This window comes from Meleagris gallopavo, chromosome 1 (assembly GCF_905368555.1).
Source record: "Meleagris gallopavo chromosome 1, MGAL_WU_HG_1.1, whole genome shotgun sequence".
In the NCBI taxonomy this organism is placed as follows: Eukaryota; Metazoa; Chordata; class Aves; order Galliformes; family Phasianidae; genus Meleagris; species Meleagris gallopavo.
Window position 1 is genome coordinate 190,731,369 of NC_139404.1, and position 21,227 is coordinate 190,752,595.

Consider the following 21,227-nt stretch of genomic DNA (forward strand, 5'->3'; position numbering starts at 1 on the left):
TCAAAACAGCAACTTCACTTGCTGAATTAGCAGGACCTTTATATCATTAAGGATTTAAGCCATTCTGTGATCAGGTTGGGCAGCCAGTGTCTGGAAAACAGTGCTATTCTAGGCAAATATGCTTCTGTAAATCCCCACCTCTTAGCATTAGTGCAGCATTAGTGCAAACATTAATGAATCCTCACCTGGCTTTTAGGGAGGTAGGAGACATTACCCCCTTTTACAGATGAGAGGGTTAAACAGGGCAAGACTGACAGCTGTCTCTTGTCACTGCCCTGCAGCACTGTCCTGTGACTGCCTTGGGCAAACATTTGCCTCTCGCAGTCTGAACTTGCATCCTGTGTTAGACTTTAAGGGAAAGTTTATGAACATTTGTCCAGAAATGTTTGTCCTCAGGGCAGACAGCGTTGCTTCAGTAATTGTGCAGTAGGGTGTACACAGTCTGATTTCTCTTCCCACCCTCCTCTCCAGGCATGAGCTGTATTCCCCTCTCTTACTTCTGTCTGCCCTAAACCCTGTGGATTTGGCTGCTGGCCATTGGTGTCTGAAAATAGCCTGCTCTTACTCTGCTCGCTACTGGATTTCTTGGCATGATGACCATGAGCAGTTTCCTTGCCAATATGCATCTGCTTAGGCTCAGCCTTAGGCCTCTGCAAAGGCAGCACCGTATGTTGGCTGCTTGAGTAACTTGCAGACAATGCAGAGGCAGCTCTGCATCCCTTGGTCCTATTAGAATCATCAAATCATTAATGTTGGAAAAGATAATCTAGTCAACCCTGGTGATGTTGTAGGGAGACTTGTACCCAGCTGAGCTCTAGGAATTGTTGGCCTGGATGTTCTCAGCCCTGAAGGATATGATTCCCTTCCAGCTTTGAGGACATGATGAATATCAATGTCTTCAGGGAACTTGGGGTTCCAGTGATGCTCCTTTTGGCAGCTTCTGTAGCTTAATCCTTGGCCTTGGTGCCTCTGTGCCCTTGTTCTACAAGCTCCCTCCACTACAGAAAGTTTGAGGTTGTGTTCCTCATGGCTAGCTTGAACCTGAGCAGCCCCTCACCACCTTGCAGAACATTAAGCCAAATGCTTTACCCTCCAAGGGATGCAATAATAGACTTTCTTTCAGCTGAACAGCCACATTAGGGAAAATGAGCTGAGATTGCCTCAGGGTGCTCTCCAAACCCAGGAAAGCATGGCTGCAGTTGCATGGCAACTGCTACTAAAAACCTCCTGCCCTTCCCCTTGCTGCTGGGCTCCTAATAGAGGAGCTGAGCAATACCCAGGGCAATTCTGAGGGTCTCTCTAGCTTCCTCCCCATGTCTTGCAATCTATTAGTTAGATCAATAACGGCTATGTTATTGCTGGTATGGAAAAGTGGTAAATATGTTTGTTCTGACAGAAGTTGTCACGATGTAGTTGTATGGAAAAGTGCTTCTAAAATTATTTTTTAATTTTTTTTTGCAGGAAGCATCGTGAGTGTGGGTGATCCAAAAAAGAAGTACACGCGTTTTGAGAAGATTGGACAAGGGTTGGTATATGCTTCACTTCTCTCCTGTATCTTTCCTTATGTTAAGAAAGAAGCACTGAATCCAGGCTAAGTTAGTCTGCTGAAAAAGCTGGTGATTACATTTTTTTTTATTCCTTCCCCAAAGCTCTCTTCCCCTCCCTATCAAAGTTTTGAGTCACAGTGACTGGGTTCTTTTGCGCAATTGTGTTTTAATAGAAGAAAATATGTCATTAGATGTTCAGGTTGCTAAATATAGCTGTAGGCAGGGATGGAGCTGCTTATTTTCAGCATCCAAAGCTGAAAGCACAGATTTGCTTTCTGAGTTAACTCTCCTCGATGCTGGTGTTGTGCTACTCTTAGCAGAGTAGGGGAAAGAAGAGGTTTGGGGAGAGGCTACAGTGAGGTACATCATGGAAAGACTGTGCTGAGGCCCAGACTCCCATTCCTCTCACTACAAATGCCACATTTGTTTATTTTATCTCATCCTGTCTGTGCTGTAATCACGTTGGGCAGTCTGCAGGCCAGGGCACTGCAGTCATACCAGTTTAGATCATGGTCCTACAAGCTGTGCTGCATTGCTGGTTTAGCAGCAAAGATTTGGATGGCCAGACTGTTCCATACCAGGAGCTTTGCTCCCCACTGGAACTTCTCCAGTAGTGATGTTGGCTAAGAAGTATTTCAGATTACATTTACCACTGGAATTATTGATATGATGAAGAATGGGAGTGAGACAAGTAGTAGGAGGAGTATATTAAATTCTGTCTTGCTAAGAGACAATAATAAGCTTTTTATTATTATTATTCTCCCCTTTCATTATTATTGTTCTCCCTTTTCTTTAGGGCCTCAGGTACAGTTTACACAGCAATGGATGTAGCTACAGGACAGGAGGTAAGTGCTGCCAGAATACCACTCCAGGACTCAATTCAAAATCCACAGAAAGTTACAGTTGATGCTATAAAATAAAGACGTTCTTTCAGTGGTTCATGACATTTTGTTTTTAATGAAGCATTTGTTTCTTTACTAATGAGGCACGGTCAAGTGGTCTGAGCAGTAAACTGGAAAAATGATTTCCCAGATTTTAATTCCTGAATTGCTTTGTATTTGTAAAAAAAAAACCTTTTTGTGACTATAAAGGCTGGAAGCAAATGTTGAGATGGGGTAGCTCCTTAGCAGAAGTTTCTCTCTTCATCCCTGATATTTCATAGTTACAGAATGAATATAGTTATATGAACTGGAAGGGACTTTTAAAGGCCATCTGGTCCAACTCTCCTGCAGTGAACAGGGACACCTACAGCTCCATCAAGTGCTCAGAGCCCATCCAGCCTGACCTTGGGTGTCCCCAGGGATGCTGAACCACCACCTTTCTAGGCAGCCTGTGCCAGTGCCTCACCACCCTTATCATAAAAACACTTTTTAATATTCAATTGAAATCTCCTCTGGTTTAGTTTGAAATCATTTCCCCTTGTCTTATCAGAAAGGTCCCTAGTAAGGGATCTTCCTCCCCCCCTGTAAATTCTTTTACATCTTCTTTTCCTTTGCTTCATACTCTTACACCAGTTGACTTGCATAGAAATAATTCCCACCCTTTGCCCGTCTGCTTTTTGCCTTTGGCTTGAGAGACAAAGAGTGTCTTTTTATTTTCTTTCCTGAATATTGAAAAGTGCTGTGCACATTGCATGCATGCATAATAAACTAATAGTGATGGATATGCAGCACCTGTGGAAATGATTATTGCTAGATGGAGGATTGTTAAAGAGGGAAGTGTATGCATTATTCCAGATATCTTTATGGAAGTCTGCAGCACTGTGTGTCTACTTTGCATTTGTACAATGTCACTTATCCACCAGTGAATTTCATAACTCCTCTTTTTCAATTCCTGAGGAAATAACAGAGTTTAATTGCTGCCTCTGTGGAAGGGGTGTTGCATTTATTTTGAAGCAATGAGAAGTTTTGTAGGAGGAGGAAATCCTTCGGTGGTTTTCTGTTTTCCTTCTGGATCCATTCAGTGACTCCCATGTGAATATTTGAACTCTTGCAGTACAACAGACTTTTAAATCATTCCCTTCATACTAGCTTGATTGGTCCCTGGATTTTTAAAATTGCATTTGGGATCACTGTAGTTCTGACATGCTGTTAACCTGTTCCTTTCTGTGAAGCACTGCTGGTACCAACGCTGAGAGCTCAGGGATTCAGTGAAAGGCAGCACATGTTAGAAATTTCTTTATTGTGCAATATACGAGAGCCTAGGGCAGCTGCCTGCCAGGATTAAGAATACTCATGATTGTCACTGATTATGCCTATTTAGTATAACTGCAGCTATTTACTTTGTACCCTAATACATAGATAAGGAAGACACCCCTTTGTGCAAGCATGCCCTTGAGTGTGCCTCCAAACAGGAGCGTGGACATGCAGAGGCTTCCTCAGTATTGCTCTGAAATTTCTTTATCTGCAGCAAATGCTTCCCTCTCTGCTTCATCTTTCATTCTCTTCTTGTGCAAACTGCAGCACAGGGTCTTTGTTTCTTAAATACTGTCTGGCAGCCTCATGAATACTTTGGAAAAGCAGTATGATGTCTGTCTGTTCTTGCCTTCTTGTGTATTGGCATTTTTCAGTAGAATCTCCTGCTATACTATCAAAATGCTAATTGTAGCTACCTATATTGGCTTGTTGCTTCTAATCCTTGCTTTTGTGAGCTCTAATTACTGGCTCCTCTCCATTAGCCTATAGTGCTTTCTCTAATCAGCAGTTTTGTCAAGGTATAATTACATATCACTCCCTTTGCCTAAGTATTGGACCAAATACAATTGGGCTGCAATGCCTATCAAAGTGTTTCTGCCTCCTGCTGTGCTGGGCAGACTTACTGGACCGAAGGTTTTCTGTGGTTGGAAGGCTTTTCTTTGAAGGCCAGGTGTTCTCATAGAAATACTGGTTGTGGGATATGATGAATGTAGGAATTGAACGTAGGAATTCAAAGCATGTTGTAGCCAACTGCTTTCTGCACATAAGCATGTGGAACAGGTATAATGAACCAGGTAGACAGCTACTAAGCAAATAGACCACAGCTAATGAATCTCCCCATATTTCTCTTTGTTATAACTGGGGATAAAGCTGAATCAAATTCCCATATGTTCACCCTTTAATCTAAATATTGGTGATTCTTCTCCCCTAGGTCTTGCTGTAACAAATAGGAGAATTATCTCTTGAAAGTGACTTAGCCCATGCTATTTACCTCCTCCCTACACTCCCACTCTGCTGTAGATTTATAGAAGCACAGGATTTTGCACAGGAATGAAAAAAAAACAAACTACAAACACAACAACAACAAAAACAGAACTTCCAAAGACATCTGATTCAAAACAGGAAGTCTTTGAATTATCAGTCCAAACTAGAGTAAAAGTCTCTCTGCTGTCTTGCTAAGAAACTATAGCTAGAGATGCTGTCCAACAGTGATATAAAAGTCCAGTATGAAAGCAGTAATTTCCCTTGCTCTTTTTTGACATTACATGCCCAGCAAGAGTAGAAGTGAACTGGCTGCAGGAGCTCAGAGTTGCTGAATGACTAACTCATGATGAATAAATGGCTTCCCCCTTCATGTGAATGTAAGGCTACTGGCAGAACTCTTGGGAACTCTTGTAGTAATGCTCTCTATCTTGCTTTTTCTTCCCTGTAGGTTGCAATCAAGCAGATGAATTTGCAGCAGCAGCCCAAAAAGGAATTGATTATCAATGAAATCCTCGTAATGAGGGAAAACAAAAACCCCAACATTGTCAACTACTTGGACAGGTATGTCACAGTTCAAAGAGTTCCTGAAAGAGCTCTGGAAAACACTTCCTTGTCACTGTCTTAAATGATCCTGTCTCAGCTTAATGCAGATAAAGGACAGTCTTGCATCTGGTCAGGCTGGGGTGTGGATGATGTAGTGGTCATTGTCCAAATCCTAGGAGAAACAAATGACTGAATTGGTGCTAATGGAGAATCCAGGCTTCTTAGAGATACTGGCATTAGCAGCATGCTGCCAGGACTCCACTTTTCAACATGCTCTGCCAAATTTAACATGGTGAGCCATTTCCTCCCTGCACCTGGAGGAGAAATGAAAATAGATTGAACTGTGTTATTTATATTTGTTTTCCTCTTCTTTCTTCTTTTCTGAGCAAGACAAACATTCTGCTAGCATAACTCCTTCCAGGCATGGGTGGTAATCCTGTCCCTGTTGCTGTCCACTGAGGTTTTCTACGTAGTGATAAGGGTAAATAACATGTAACACAGAACTAAGCAAAACTGCTTTCTTGTGGATGTGGATAAGGGAGAAAAGAAGAGCTGGCACAGTGTATAAAAATCCTTTGAAAGGTGTAAGGAACAAGCTTATTCCGTACTTGCAGCTGAATTCTGTGGACTTGTACACACTCTGTGTTACTCCTGCTCAGCCTTGCATTCATGTGGAACATCTTCTTGAATCCCTACTTCTTCTTACTGCAGGAGCTGCACATAATTGCTTACATATGTAGGGACCTGCTTGCACTTGTTCCTTGGATTAGGACAGAAACAGAGCAGAACTAATCAGTGCTGTGACTGCTGCCCTGTGTAAGCTGTTTCTAACATAAATGCATGTAGCCATGAAAACTCAGTTCACTATATAGCCCAAGGCAATAAAACACCAAGTCCACAAACAAATGTGGCTGTGGGTTCTTCCCCACAGGGTATCAATATTGTGCATAAGGGTGGTAGAAGTAGTGTTGCAATCATCAACATTTTGGAGGTTGGCTGCTTCAAAAGGAGCAACTGGGTGGCTTTAGGGGTAGGGAGCTGCCTTTGAAAGAAAGCACTGCTTGAAAGAAAGAAATGCTTGCATCTCCCCTTGGTTGAATTCCAGGAAACAGTCACAAGCTGCCAGCATTGAAATCTAGGATGTGTTGAAATCTAAACAGAGCGAAAGTGTTGCACAGTGAATTGAATTCAGCATCAGTTTAACACTGATGCATTGTGTCAAGCTTGAATCATTCATCTTACGTTACAGCTTTTTCCATTGGGGCTGCAGCAGGATTTCCAGATTGCTGCACTCTTCAGAAACAAGCAGTCTTGGTTAACTACAGGTTTGGCTTATTGTAGAGAAAGCAGAAACTTCAGATAAGCAAGCTTCAGACTTGAATAATGGTGATTCATCTTCTGAAGATAGAATGGAGGGGCATGACCTAGAATCACTTTTGGAAATCTGAGAGAGAATATTTGGGCATATATTGCTCTGCATGTATATCAAAATCTTCTGGCTGTTTTCTTAGTTGGCTTCTTGTGATGTCCTAGCAGAAATATGAAAGAGTAGTTCTCGTGCTGCAGTATCGACATCCATTGTGATACTCAATTTAGGTGGTGCTGTGTCCCACATTATGTGCATAACTGTGAAGAGGTGTGCTGTTGAAAGGACAGATGCCCTCTCCTAGAAAGAGCAGAAGGATATTACCTGTGCAAAATGAGAACTGTAGAAAAGAACATTTAAGTATTGCATGTAGGCTGGAAGTATGCATTTCTCCAGGCTGATTAGAGGCTTTGTTTTGGGAAAACTGTTTGAGATGCATGTTCTCACTAGAGAGTACATCACAGTGTCCCTGCACAAGCCGTGCCTGGGCAGTACATCCCAGCTGCAGGGTGGCTGCATGTCCTGCTGTCTTGTTTAAACTTCCAGCAAGAGCTGCTGCTTTTATCCTCAGCTTTCTCTCAGTAATCTTTTGCAGAGGGATTAGCTTTTATCTGAGTGCTGCAAATGGTCAGAACAGTGATGAGGGTGCATGTGGGAGCTCTTCTACCTATTGTGCCACTTCAGCTTTGCAACTGCAGCTTCCTGCTGCTGGGGAGCTGCATCCCTCCTGCCTGGCCTCGTGTGCCTGTTTGTTCCTGAGTGATGAAACTTGCTGGCTTCTGCCTACTGCTGTCCCAGAAGGAAGTATGAGGAAGGATGGATTGCTGCCAAGGGACCTGGTTTCTTTTTTTGAGGCTCTGTTTCCCCTTCTCAGTACCTAATGGGAGCTCATCAAGGTGTTCATTGGAATAAACCATCTCTCTGATCTCTGCCTCAGCTCCTGCCCTTACCAAAATAGAATCATAGAGTCATTAAGGTTGGAAAAGACCTCTAAGATCATCTAGTCCAACCACCAGCCCATTCCCACCATGCCCACTGACCATGTCCTTCAGTGCCACATCACCATGGTTCTTGAACGCCTCTGGAGACTGACTCCACCAACTCTCTGGGCAGCCTGTGTCAATGCATTATCACTCCTTCTGACAAGAATTTTTTCCTTATAATCCAACTTGAACCTCCCCTGGCCCAACTTAAGGCCATTACCACTCATCCTATCGCTGTTACCTGGGAGAAGAGGCTGACCCCCACCTCGCTACAACCTCCTTTCAGGATGCAGCCTTCAGCTGAAATTGAAGTTATTAAGTAGGGTGAAGAGAAAACTGTAGGCTGCATCCTTCCTCCAAGGCTCATCACCCTGCTTTTGCTGCCAGCCTTCTTTTGGAGAGTGACTGCAGGTGACGGTGTGTGACACCGGGATACTTTTGATGTCAGTCACATGGAGAGTAGTACGTGGCTGTCCTGGCTCCCCTTGAACCAAAGGGAACAGCATGAAACTGTGACACAGGAGGTGCAGGTTGAATATCAGGAAAAGGTCCTTCACCAGAGGGTGGTGGGCATGGCCCCAAGCTGCTGGAGTTCAGGAAGCATTTGGAGAATGATCTTAGACATGTGGTCTGATTTGTGGGTGGTCCTGCGTGGAGCCAAGAGTTGGTCTAAGTGATCCTTATGGGTCCCTTCCAACTCGAGATGTTCCATGATTCTATAATTTCTGGCTTTTTTCAGGAACATCTGATAGAGCCGTTTTGAGGCACATCTGCAGGAGGCAACTCAGGGACTAAAATGCCTCTGCTGTGGTGAGAGAGTGAAAAGAGCCCTGAGATGACACCGTGTTGCCTTCTGAAATTATGCCTGCTCAGTGTCAGCTGGCAAGGATCCACTGTTAATTTTACCTCCCTGCACGTTGTGTCAGAGCTATCAATTATTGAGGTGCCTGGATCTTGGCACGTGCTGCTTGTGGCACAGCTTTGGTTCGCAGTGGGCTCCTTGGCTTGCTCCATCCCTTTTGGCTGTGAAGAAGCACCAGCTTGCTCTCAGCTTGTGCAACCTGAGAGGGTTACAAAGGAACAGTGGATCCTGCTCTGCCCATCCCAATAGCCAAGTAGATTTGGGCTTCAGAGGGTGCTGGTGGCACAGAAGGGGAGTGTTGGTTTTCCAGGCAGCCGCTGATTTGTGGAGAGAGTGCTGATAAAATTTGGGGAGTCTCTAGATTGGCAGGAAGAGAAGAAGAATCAACAACAGCAAAGGGAACAGGAAGGAGAGGTCTGGATGGAGTGGCTTTTAGAGACCACGAAGAGGTTGCTGACCTACAGAAATGCTGCTGAAAGCAGTTCTGCTCCTCTGTCATGCCAACAGACTGCTGTGCAGGTGATTCTGCTGTTGTTGGGGTCTGTGCTGCCAGGAAGAAGCTGCCAGTGTGTCAGCACTTCAGTAGTGGAGCTGGAGACCTGTCTGCTCTGTGAGCATTGCTCTGTGTCCTTGGGCTCTGGATACTGAAAGAAGCTTTAGACTTTGCCTCGCTGCAATCTACAGCATCACCAAACTTAGATCACATCTTTGTCTCTAATACCAAAAGCTCTCTGTAGCTGTAATATTTCTAGCATCCAGGTACAGCTTACACTGCAGTTTTTATTTTTGGGAGCTGTTTTCATCAGCTCAGGTGCTGGCAGTATGTTCTTTTGGAGCCAGAGCGAACTTCTTGCTCACTCCTGTGATGTCTGGCTCATCTCTGTCTACTTTCTGTGCCGAGTCAGACTTTATAACCTTTTTCTCCTTTGCTGTTGTTCCCTGGAGTGTGTCCTGCTTTTGCCTTTGGCTCCTCGCAGATTCGCTGTTCACTTTTTAGCAGGATCAGTCTTTCTGAGCAAAGCAAACAGCTTGTTGATGAATTCTAGTGCCAGCAGAGAAGCTTTTAATTTGAATCTTTGCCTTCCTTCTCTCTTTGACTCATCTGTCTGCTCCCGTCAAAAATGGGCAGATAGACTTGAAAGTGGGTTTTACAGTTTCCAAACTAATGATTCCTTCCTTCAAAAATGTGTCATACCTGTGTGTCTGTTATGAAAAGTTGTGTTGATGTTTTTCCAGATGGGCCCCAAAAGGTAGAAGTGGTTGGTGATTACTATTATTTTTTTTAACATGAGTTAATGCTGGTGCCTTTATCCCAGGTCTTCTGCTTCTAGATGTCAACATGCGTGCTCTCAGAAGAGAATAATAACACAAATGGCTGAGAATATTCACCCTCATCTCAGCTTTCTCCTTTCCATCTTCCTGCAGGCCTTTTGGGGCAAGAGCTGCTCTTCCAGGCTTTTCCTGGTTTATTTTTTATTCTGTAGAAATGCTGTTTCATCCAGAAGGATGTACTCAGTAGCCCTCATAGAATCATTGGAGTTGGAAGGAACCTATAAAGACCATCTGGTCCAATTCCCCTGCAATGAGCAGGGACACCTACATCTCTGTCAGGTGCTCAGAGACCCATCCAGCGTTATCTTGAATGTCTCCAGGGGCAAGATATCCACAACAATATCCCAAATATCCCAAGATATTTGGGCAACAGTTCTGAATTTTTTGGACAAAATCTAAACACCAGGAAGCACTTCTGTGATTCTGTGAGAATGCCAAACTGAATGGTGCCATAAAAAAGATTGATTTTTTTTTTTTTTTTTTTTCTCCCGTAAACATGATACTTAAAAATATTGTGTTCTTTCTCTGTTGTCTGTGGGTAACCAACCATTGTGTCATCCAGGATTGCCCCCGTGCCTGAGCAAAGTAGATGGTTTTTCTATACTTCTATGATGGTTTAAAAACCCAGTGCATTCTGACTAGGTAAATGGTGGCATGCTCATAGATCTGCTTCTTCTAAATGCTGTTTCTTTGGCATTTCAGTTACCTTGTAGGAGAAGAGCTCTGGGTAGTCATGGAGTACTTGGCAGGAGGCTCCCTAACAGATGTTGTCACAGAGACCTGCATGGACGAAGGACAGATTGCAGCTGTGTGCCGAGAGGTAAAGCTGTGCTCGCCCTGAGTGAGCTGTGAGGGGAAGGGGACATGGGCTTTCTGTGATGTGTCACTGGCTCTGCAGCAACAGCCATCTGCAGCTTCTCTAGTGCAACAGTAATTTTGCAAAGGGTGGATTTTACTTAGGGGGTTGCAGCATACCCCTGGTAGGTTTCATCCTAGAGTGAGGATCGTGGTGGAAAATGGGTTTGGAATTCCCATGGTTACATTTATTCTCTTTGCAACTACCCTTTTACAACTACCCTGTCCACCTGCTGGTCCCAGTAGGGATGTCTCTTTGTAGCCCCACACATACTGCATATGGGAAAGGCTCTTGAAGAAGCTAAGCCCGTGCTACTCAAAATGTATGATGTTAGTGTCCATCGACTGGCTAACTATAGCTGGTGAATCATTTCATACTCAGAAAGAATACCTCTGTTTTTATTTATGTGATTTTTTTTTTTTTTTAATTATCTTTTTCAGTGTCTTCAGGCTTTGGAATTCCTCCACTCAAACCAAGTTATTCACAGAGACATAAAGAGTGACAACATCCTACTGGGAATGGATGGCTCTGTTAAATTAAGTATGTGGGGAGCAGTGCTGGTTGTGGCTTTAGTTGTCAGCCTAGGCTTCTTACATGCTACAGGACAGGCCTAGTGGGAAGAGGGGTTTTTGAGTTACTTGATGCTGCAGTGATGATGAGTCAGTAGAAATGCTGCTGTACTTATTTTTGTGGCATCTGTTTTAATGGAGATTGGCAAGTGTAAGTCCTTTTGAACTGATACCAGACATGCAGTGAGGTTTGGAATTAGAATCATAGAATCGTTAGGGTTGGAAAAGAGCTCTAGGATCATCAAGTTCCACTATCAACCCATCCCTACCATGCCCACTAACTGTATCCCTCAGTGCCATCTCATCTTCTTCCTGCATGTGGGTTGGAGATTCATGATCCTTGAGGTCCCTTCCAACCCTGGCCATTCTGTGATTCTCAAGCACCTCCAGGGACAGAAACTCCACCACCTCCCTGTCAACCTGTGCCGGTGTGTTACCTCTCCTTCGAGAGAAGTTTTTCCTAATATCCAACCTGAATCATTTAGCTTTGGACCATCTCCTTTTGTCGCCTGAAATGACAGTATTTTAATGCCACACCAGTCTGTAAAGCTGAGTTTAAAGCTATACAAGCCTTTATTTGTGTGTGATCTCTTCAGACTGGAAAATACTTGTGGGTACTTGGGAGATGGGAGCGAGTGAATGGGTAACTGAAAGCTGTGCAACGAGATAGCATTTAATCTTACAAACCCAACCCAAACTGAATTCTTAGTGTTGTTTCCTCCTTGTGTTGTCACTGATAATGAAGGCCTTGAGACTGTTCTGCCCCTCTGGTGTTAAGGTGGCAGCTGTGCTTGCGATTGCCCACGCAAAGACAAGTGTGGGGACCAGTGAATGATTGCTTTCCACCTATGGCTCTAATAAATTACGCTCCTTCCCTCTCCTTCCCAGTTCTTTTAGCTAGCACCCAACAGGCATAAATAAATCTATTTTTGTCAGTAGTGACAGCAGATATGACTCAAAATTCACACAGTGCAGATATGCTGAGTAAGATAGTGTTGTTTTTTTTTTTCTTCTTGTACATAATTTCCTTTTAGACTAAAGTTACACATCGGTACAGTCAGATCTCTGGAGTGTCAGCAATGAATAGCTTATCAGGGCCAAAGTGCTCTGTTGTTATGGAATAACATAGTTGAGCACAGGATGCAGGTACTTGGCTGCAGTTAGGAAAGCCCCTGTGGATATGATGCAGTAACCTTCTGGACCTGGGCTTCGTATTGGCTCTGTTAGCAGTTTGCTCTGTTTATGAATCATATGTACCTATCCTGGTTGTTACCCTTGATAAAAACTCAGTTGGGGATTGGTTTAATTTTCATGGCTCTGCTTAAAATTGAACTCTTGGTGACATAGGAGATCAGCAGGTGCATTGCATCTTGCTGTGTTAATTCTGCTGGTCACACAAGAACAGAACTGGTTTTCTTTAGGTAAGGCAAATGCAAATAAGACATTGGACCGAGTAATTTTCATGTGAAGGCTCCCATCTTTCTGTCTACTCCAAGAAAAATGTTAAGTATACATTTTGGTACTTTAAGCTTATTCTGAACATAGTATTTACCCTGTAAAGCAAATCTTGTTTGAGGGATGATGTGTCTTCCAGGGAAGAAATATCTCTAGGAATCTGACCAGATAATGCAGTGTGTGGGTGGAGGGGTGTATCAAGATCAGGCTGGGCATTGATTTATGTTTTCACATACCCAGGAGTGATCTTGAAAACATAGATGGTGTTTTACAACTGCAAAATGCTGCACAGTCAAGTTTCACAACATCCGTATACGGCTGTTTGCTGATCACCAGCCTGCATGTAGACAAGGCAGTAGCTCTGTGATCCTCATGGCCTCAGTGAGTCAGATTTAGAAACGAGCTCCTGAACACCATATTAGCCACAAAACCACCCTTTCTTCAGAGCTGCAGAAGCAGTGTATAACAAGCAATGCAGTGCAACAGACCAGCTTGTATTGCTGGATGTTGTTTTTGGAGAAACCTGCTGATTTCTGGCTTTTCCCTCTGTCTTCACTTCCCAGCTGACTTTGGCTTCTGTGCCCAGATCACTCCTGAGCAGAGCAAACGCAGCACCATGGTGGGGACCCCATACTGGATGGCACCTGAAGTGGTGACACGGAAAGCATACGGACCCAAAGTGGACATCTGGTCGCTGGGGATAATGGCCATCGAGATGATTGAAGGAGAACCCCCCTACCTCAACGAGAACCCTCTGAGAGTAAGCAGATATCTTTTCGTCCTCTGTTTTTGCTCTGAGCATTCTGACTAGCTCAGGCTCTGAAAGAGCCTCCGGTGTGGTTTCATCACATTCAGCTGCATATTTCCTTGGATATTGTAACAAGAAGATTGTGATCATTTGAGTTAAAAGCCATAGTTTCTGGATCCTCTTGCAAACATTCTGATGGAGCCTCAGTTAACCAAAGCAACTCACAATTCCCTGCTCTTTCAAGAGGCTGATGGGACAGAAGGAGCACTGTCTGGCACCAGAGTACCTGGCTTCTTGAATCCTTGTGTCCTGTGAGTGGGGAAGAAAGCTCTCCTTGCACTGAAGGATACATATCAATAAACAGGGCTCTCTTCTTCTGGTGAATTGTTCCACTTTGCATGCTCCAAATAAAACCCCAACCTTAGTAAGTCTTTAGACAGGCTTTAACTTCCCTGGTGTCTTTGTCATTCTTTAATGAAAAGGGAAATCCTGTCAGTTTGTAATAATGTAGCTGTTCTGTGTGTAAGCCAGGTTTCTGCTTTTTTTTTCTTTCCTAAGCTAAAGAGAATGAAAAGATCTAGAGCAGTTGTGCTTAACGTATGTTTCCATCTCTTGCACTGGAAATGATTTTGGGTATATAGATAGGCATTTCCTTTTAAAATCCACCCAGGAAGTTTCTGGCATGAATTTTGAATGTTGAGTTCCTGAATTCTCAGAGGATTTACATGCACACTTATTCCCAAGCAGTAGCAAAGCTACTTGTTTCTTTAGGATGTCAAATGCTGCTTGAGGATCTACTGAACATCATTTATAAAGTATCAAGTCCATCTTTACAGTACTGACTTTATAGGCCTTACATACTCAGGCAAAGTACCTGCAGAACAAAATCTATTTATGCAGAGTACCTTCCCATGAGGATATAGCTATTGCAGGAGTCTAGCACTGGTAGAGCTGTGCCAGTTAGCTTCCCTATATAAACACAGTGTGGAATGTTGTTTTTGTCCTTCTAATCCCTCGAGAGGGAAGCAGGATCCAAAGCCAGATTATGAGGGTAAAACAATAAAGGATTGGATCCCATTCACATGAAAATAGAGCCAGCAGCTATTCTGTTTGCTGGAACTTAATCATTTATTAGTCACCCTGATAAGGCTTTTTGTTGTTTTATTTTTCCCATTGAGCTGGTGGGTGGGAGGGGAAAAGTGGATGTCTGTGTAATCCGGAGATGGAATCTGACCTTCATAACCTCCAGTTTCTTTGGTGCTTGTTTTGCTTTAGGCCCTGTATCTCATTGCTACCAATGGGACTCCAGAACTGCAGAATCCAGAAAAGCTTTCACCCATATTCAGAGACTTCCTAAACCGCTGTCTTGAAATGGATGTGGAAAAAAGAGGTTCTGCAAAAGAGCTGCTACAGGTAACTGCTGGGGGACAGGGCTGAGTGAGGCATTTCAGTTAGACAAGGCATATAAATCACAGAATCGTAGAATCACTCAGGTTGGAAAAGACCTTAAAGATCATTGAGTCCATCCACAACCTAACCATACTAGCCTAACTCTTACAATCCTCCACTAAATCATGTCCCTGAGCACCACATCCAAATGGTTTTTAAACACATTCAAGGATGGTGACTCAACCACCTCCCTGGGGAGCCTATTCCAGTGCTTAACAACCCTCTCTGTAAATATATAAATATGGAGAAATCTCATCTGGGATCTTGAATACTACTTCATCTCAAGGTATAGGGACAGCTGGGGTAACTTGCCAAAACAAAACCAACCAAGCATCCAAAATCCATACCAGAATGTTAACAGAGTACTCCCTTTTCATGCAGTGCTTGCTGCTAGCAGCAGCTATGCAGCATGTTCTATAACAGACCTCAAATAATCGCAGTGTCCGAGACCTGCCAAGTGCTGAGCCCCTTAATTCCTGTGGCTTCTTCGTGCAGCTCACCCTGACATCTGGATGTGTTGTGATCTGGCCATGCTTGTTTTGATTTGGACAACAGGAGGGCTTCCATCTGTTGAAATCTCTGGTTGTCTGCTTTCTGGTGGAGGGATCCCAAAGCTTTTTGGTATGGGCATGTCTTGCATTAACTGGAACACTTTGGCAAAACCACATTTTGCTAGGTACTGGTCCTTAATGCAGAGGCAGTGGAACAAATCCTGTGAGAAATCCTTGGTTATTTTTTCCACTGAAAACCTGGTATCTTTGCCTGGACTCCTGGTGAAAGTGGAGGACCAAGCTGCCAGGCTTTTCACTAACACAGATGAAAAATGTTCGTGTTTTCCATCTGTCAGATCTGCCACGGGGGTGGAAAATGTGCTTCAGCTCTTTGTAAAATAGATCTGTGATCACCCTCAGACCTCAACTGAGAGACAGTTCCCTTTTCCCTCTTTTGATTTTCAACTAGTTTGTCTCCTGGGTTCAGGTTTGGATGTATTGCAGCCTTCTGAGACTGTAATGAAGCATTAATCACTGGCAGAATGGCAGTGGATGAAAGATCCCATTTCTCCTGGTCTCACCAGTTTCAAAGTATCAGACAGCAGTAACGTTCTGTTCCTCAGAGTGGGAGAACATGTTGACTATAGCTCTTCTGTCTGCCTTTATCTTCTGGCCTCTGATTTCTCCATCTCTGAAGCGTGTTCAAATGCAGTGCTTTGGGTGTTTGATCCCTTCTGATGCTCAGAAGTCCTGTGGGACAGAGCTGCTTTTTGCTTTCAGAGGAGGTTTTGAACTTGCTCTATGTGCCTTCACTCTCATCTGATAGCTGTTTTGTATCAGTGTCTGTCCTCAGCCTGGACTTCCTCTGTGAGGTTGGAAAATTACAAGTTTTCCACTTAAATCTGAGCATGAGTAAAGGGAACAGCAGTCCTGCAAGCAGCATTTTGTGACACCACCTACTCTATGTTGTGTGTTTGATCATCAATATTGTTCTACTTAACAGAGTGTTGTGTATGGGAGCCTGACTGAATGGGCAAATTGCAAATATCTGCTTTGCTCCTAAATTCCAACTGTTTTGGAAATTTCTAATATGTTTAGAAGGTCAAGGTAATATTATCACCACATCTGTGATAGCAGGGAAGAAAGAATTGAGAGATGATTGCTTCAGGAAGCCCTGTGCCCTGTGATGGAACTGCACAGGTTGCCTTTAGCACACTTTCTTTCCATGCAGAATTTCACTATAGATTTTGCTTGGTCCTGAGAGCATACAAACACTGGAGAAATTAGCATGGGTTGGATGCAGAGCTCTTTATCAGTTCAGACAAGCCCTGAACTGAAGTTCATGGTGGTAACAGACACTTTTTTTTCACTTGTTCGGAGATTAGAGTATGTTGTTGATTGTCGTGTGAATGTAGGTGCCAATCTTTTGTATAGCTACTAGATTTCTGGGACGTATTCTGAAAAATTTAACCCTTTTTCTTTTTCCCTTTTGCTAGCACCAGTTCCTGAAAATCGCAAAGCCTCTTTCTAGCCTCACTCCTCTAATTATTGCTGCTAAAGAGGCAGCAAAGAACAACCATTAAAGTGGTGGAGTTAACATAGTCATCATGTCAAACCCTTTTAGATGTCCATTTGAGAGACTGAGTTACCTGCTCCTCTCCTTCCCTCCTGCCCCGCCTTCACAAGGATGTTCTTAAAACTTTGATCTGTGCTGAAGGATAGCAGAGGAATTGTTTGCTGAATGTGGAACATTGCTGATCATACAGAGCGAACTGCCTTTCCATCTGTCTGGATGGGGGCAGGAGGGGAAGGATGTATTTTACGGCCAGGAAGATCTGGGAACATCCAAACCTGACCTACATGTAACAAAGCCAGTTTGTTTTCATATTACTGTGTTTATTTTTGAAAAATTATATGGAACCTTAGACTGTGTTTATCTTAATAAATGAAATCTTTTGCTGGCTGGACTCTTCCTGCTTCTGCCAAGCTGCTCTTACACCACTGAATCTGCTCTGTGCTTTGGATGAGTCGAGGAAGGAACGAAGCAGCAGCAGCAGAAATTTGAACAGCTCTAACAGCTGAGAAGGGAGTGAGGGCAGGAACATGCAGCCCTCCTGCAGCACTGCTGGATGCTTCGAGGGAGCGAGGAGAAAGCCTGTGTGTGCTTCCTGCTGCTGCTGGACAGCTTAATTCACGGGTGATCTTTTGGCCAAATGGTGTGAATCAGGGTCTCTCCCCACACGCTTTTGTTTCAGCTCAACTGGTTAAACAGATTTCAAATATTTGTGATATTCTAGAAAAATCAGAAGATAAATGAATAAAGATTCCTTTTGGGGGTTATTGTATCAGCGCTCTGAGGCTTCAGAGAGACCTGCCTTGTATGATAAAGCAAACAGAGCAATTACTGTTATAAAGATATGATTTGCCTGCAAGATGTTGTTGATGACAACTGTTTCTTAGACCAAGTCCAACAGAAAACAAATTGATCATGGATACTGTTTTCCTGAAAGCATAGGGACATTAATTTTCTTGGAATGAGAGAGTAACCTGGTATCTGTATGCTGCTGCCTCCTTTGGTTGCTAATGATCTGTAAAAAAAAACAACAGGAAACCTGGAACTACTAGAAAGATTGGTTGTAAACACTGGGCTTACGTTCAACTGTATACTGATTTTTAATAAAATGACTGTTGAATTTCTTAACCTGGGGCTGAGGGAGGATTGGAGAATTCACTGTCACTCAACAGTTCTGTCAGATGGGATTATTTTTCATGTTTTTGTCACTGGGTGCTTGAAGGTGACAAGGATGGAAGCTTCTGTAGCCCTATGGCATACAAGTGGTCCTGAAGGGGAGTAACTACACATCAAGGGAAAGGATAAAAGATCTCGCTGTACATATTGCTTGGGTTGTTTAAGGGATGAGTTTAAATCAGTTTTGGAGTAAGTTTCCCTCCCTCACCTAAACACTTGTGTTGCACAAAAACTCATTCCTGCTTCTTGCTGCTCAACCAGTCCTTTCCTTTCTGCTCCAGGATCTCCTCTGAATGTATGTTTTTCCCCACTCACCGTACAATATGTGACAGCCCTTATGCTGGTTTTGCAGATAAAGTTTGCGAAGTCTCTTGTTTTATTGGTGTCTTCCTACCCTTTGTGCCACAGGGTGGTCACTCTTTGATTTGAGGCTGCCATGTCTGAAGTCCATTGCCAAGTCTGCTGTCCTTCGTGTAGATTTTTCATCTTCATGTAAGATTGAGAGGTTTCCCCTCACAAGATCAATTTCCTTGAGCAAAACAGCAAAGCTGGCAGCCCTGGGGGAATCTGCTCTGCTTGCAGCTTAGGTGAGACTGGGAAGGGGGGAGGCCACTACTCTTGAATTGTTGTCTTTGATAAGGAGTTTGTTCTTATCGTCTGTGAAGTATCAGAATGGCATATGTGGGGAGATGGGTATGTATGGACTAGATCTGACTTAACTAAAATCTGATGTGGCTCTGGTCCTACAGACTGAGCAGTTGGCTTATGACAGCACATGACCCATGTATCATAGAATGGCTTAGGTTGGAAGAGACCTCAGAGATGGTCTGGTTCCAGCCCCCAGTGAATGCACTGTTTGTCCCTGATTTCCCTTCACCTTCCTTTCCCACTCCCCCCTTGTTATCCCATGGAGCTGCAAATCATACCACAGGTATGCCCTACCTGCCACACATCCAGGAGCTTATTTTTCTTCAGGAGGACTCCTACATTTCCATGAAGGAGATGAAAAGGACTATTTCCATCTCCTTCTCTATTTCCATGAGCTCCTCTCTTGGATTCTCTGTTGCCTACTGGAAAAGAATGGACATGAACGTCTTTATTCCTGTCCTTACATTGATGGTTTGCTTCTGTCTCTCAACTTCAGCTTTTTGGATTAGTCCTCACTGGTTTCTACCAGCTGCTCAAAAGGAAGGAAGCTGTAAGGAAGTGTCAGTGACACATCAGCCTGTCCCAGGCTTTTTTTTTTCTTACCCACCTGTGATGAGAAAGAAGTCAACTTGCTGTGATGTGCCTGGCCCCAGTTCCAAGTTAACAGAAATATCATATTAATAAAAATAAAAATTGTAGCTACCTGAAGCTCAGGAGAATTTAGATACGTTTTTCATTCTGAGATGCATCTTTTTCTCCACTCCATCACCTGGTTTCAGCACCTGTATCAGCTCTTGTAGCACATTCCTGTCACATAATGAGAGCTCTTAAATAGCTCTTGAATGACTTGGAAAGTCACCTCTGTGGCTTATTTTTTTTTTCTGCAGACATCTTGACTGCTGTGATTTGAGAACAGCTTTTCACTAGAGAGCTGCTTTGGTTTTTCATTTGTTTGAACCTGTGTGAACTGCTTCTACTGAGTCTGAGCCCTTTATAGTCACAGCCCTCAATTATTTATTTGATTATTAATTCTAGATTCTCTTCTATATTAGAACATGCAATATTCAGTTGTTTGACTATCCATTCTGAAAACCTGGTTCCTTTTTAAGGGATCTTAGGCAAGTCTGTCAGGTTAGGTGCAGAAGTTGAATAATGCACTACAGCTTACAAACTATTGAATCTTACGGTTGGAAATGATTCATCTGAGATCATCTGACCCAACTGCTGACTCATCACCACCATGCCCACCAACTGTGGCCCTGAAGCATGTAAAGTCACTTCAGAGCTGAGATTTCCATTACTGTTCTAGTCTTTCAAAATACCACAGGTTGGTATCAATTTGCAGCAAAGTACTTAGCAAAAATGGTCTGAAATGGCCAGTGGTAGGTTGGTACTTGCTTTTAAATTTGCCAGTCTTTGCAGACAACGGAAGGTTCACACCAAAGACCTAGGGAGAAGATATTTGTTTGAGCATCTTTCTTAGCTAAGAGCTGGCAATTCTATTTGTACACTTGATAATAATTTAAATATTACAGAATTACAGGGGCTGGAAGGGACCTCAAGAGATCGAGTCTAACCCCCCTTGCAAGTACTCGACAAAAGGTGGCACAGATAGGCATCCAGCTGGGTCTTGAATATCTCCTTGAATCAAGTCTCCACCACCTCTTTGGGCAACCTGTGCACTGTTACCATAAAGAAAAGTCTAGAAGTTATTATAAAATTGTAAAGTTGTAAAAAAGTTGCTAAGAAATTAAAATTATTAAAGATGAAATCCGATTCTCTGCTCATCTTCCTAGTGTGAAATACCAACTTATCAATGGCTTCTCGTTGTCATCATAGTAGAGAACGTGTGGATGTATTTTGGTGCTGTAAACCCACCGGATCAAGTGCAAAGATCATTGCTGTCCTAGGGCTGATCGCATTGTTTGCTGCCAATGACAGAGCACAGCATCACATGTGGGGTCTCGAGGAGTGGATGAAGTGCCAGTGGGGACAAAGCAATACATATGGGAGCTGGATGGAAACTCGCAGACAGTATGGATGCCTCTGGAAAAGGAGCAGAAGGTGGTGTTGGTCCAAGGAAGAAGCAGAGGTTAAAAGCTCAGTTCCACAATCCCTGGGGAATGAGGAGTGGGAAGGAAGGAGAGGAAAGAGTGGAAGGAGTGGGGGGATCCCACTAGAGCCAATCCAGGAGGTTGGCAAGAGTAACAGATTTCAGCTGGAAAGAAAAAAGGGATGTTTGAATGGAGGAGGTAGCCTTGTTGTGCCAAGGAAATGGAGAAAGGCCAGATTTTTCAGGTGCACGAGAACGCAGAAGCAAATTTAAATCAGGCTCCTGTGTATAGCAAGAAACTCATTCCCATCTTTCAATTCAGCACCATCAGCACTGCTTTGGGTTCGTGTTGACAGCTGCCATGCTTTGGGATCATGTTTGCAGCAAAGGTTTTGTT

General features: G+C 43.4%; 1 protein-coding gene across 4 annotated transcripts in view; it reads left to right on the forward strand.

The window, feature by feature from the left end:
* The window catches only part of PAK1 (p21 (RAC1) activated kinase 1), a 70,601-nt gene extending 50,053 nt beyond the window's left edge, over window positions 1-20,548 (forward strand). For all 4 annotated transcript variants that reach the window (XM_085216483.1, XM_085216482.1, XM_085216485.1 and 1 more), the window contains 8 exons: window positions 1,462-1,525; window positions 2,344-2,392; window positions 5,175-5,287; window positions 10,515-10,632; window positions 11,109-11,208; window positions 13,256-13,452; window positions 14,716-14,853; window positions 16,877-20,548. In XM_085216483.1, the coding sequence (XP_085072609.1) occupies window positions 1,462-1,525; window positions 2,344-2,392; window positions 5,175-5,287; window positions 10,515-10,632; window positions 11,109-11,208; window positions 13,256-13,452; window positions 14,716-14,853; window positions 16,877-16,963 (866 nt within the window). In that variant the 3' untranslated portion in view covers window positions 16,964-20,548. The remainder of the gene's footprint in view (window positions 1-1,461; window positions 1,526-2,343; window positions 2,393-5,174; window positions 5,288-10,514; window positions 10,633-11,108; window positions 11,209-13,255; window positions 13,453-14,715; window positions 14,854-16,876) is intronic.
* The last annotated feature ends 679 nt before the right edge of the window (window positions 20,549-21,227 follow it).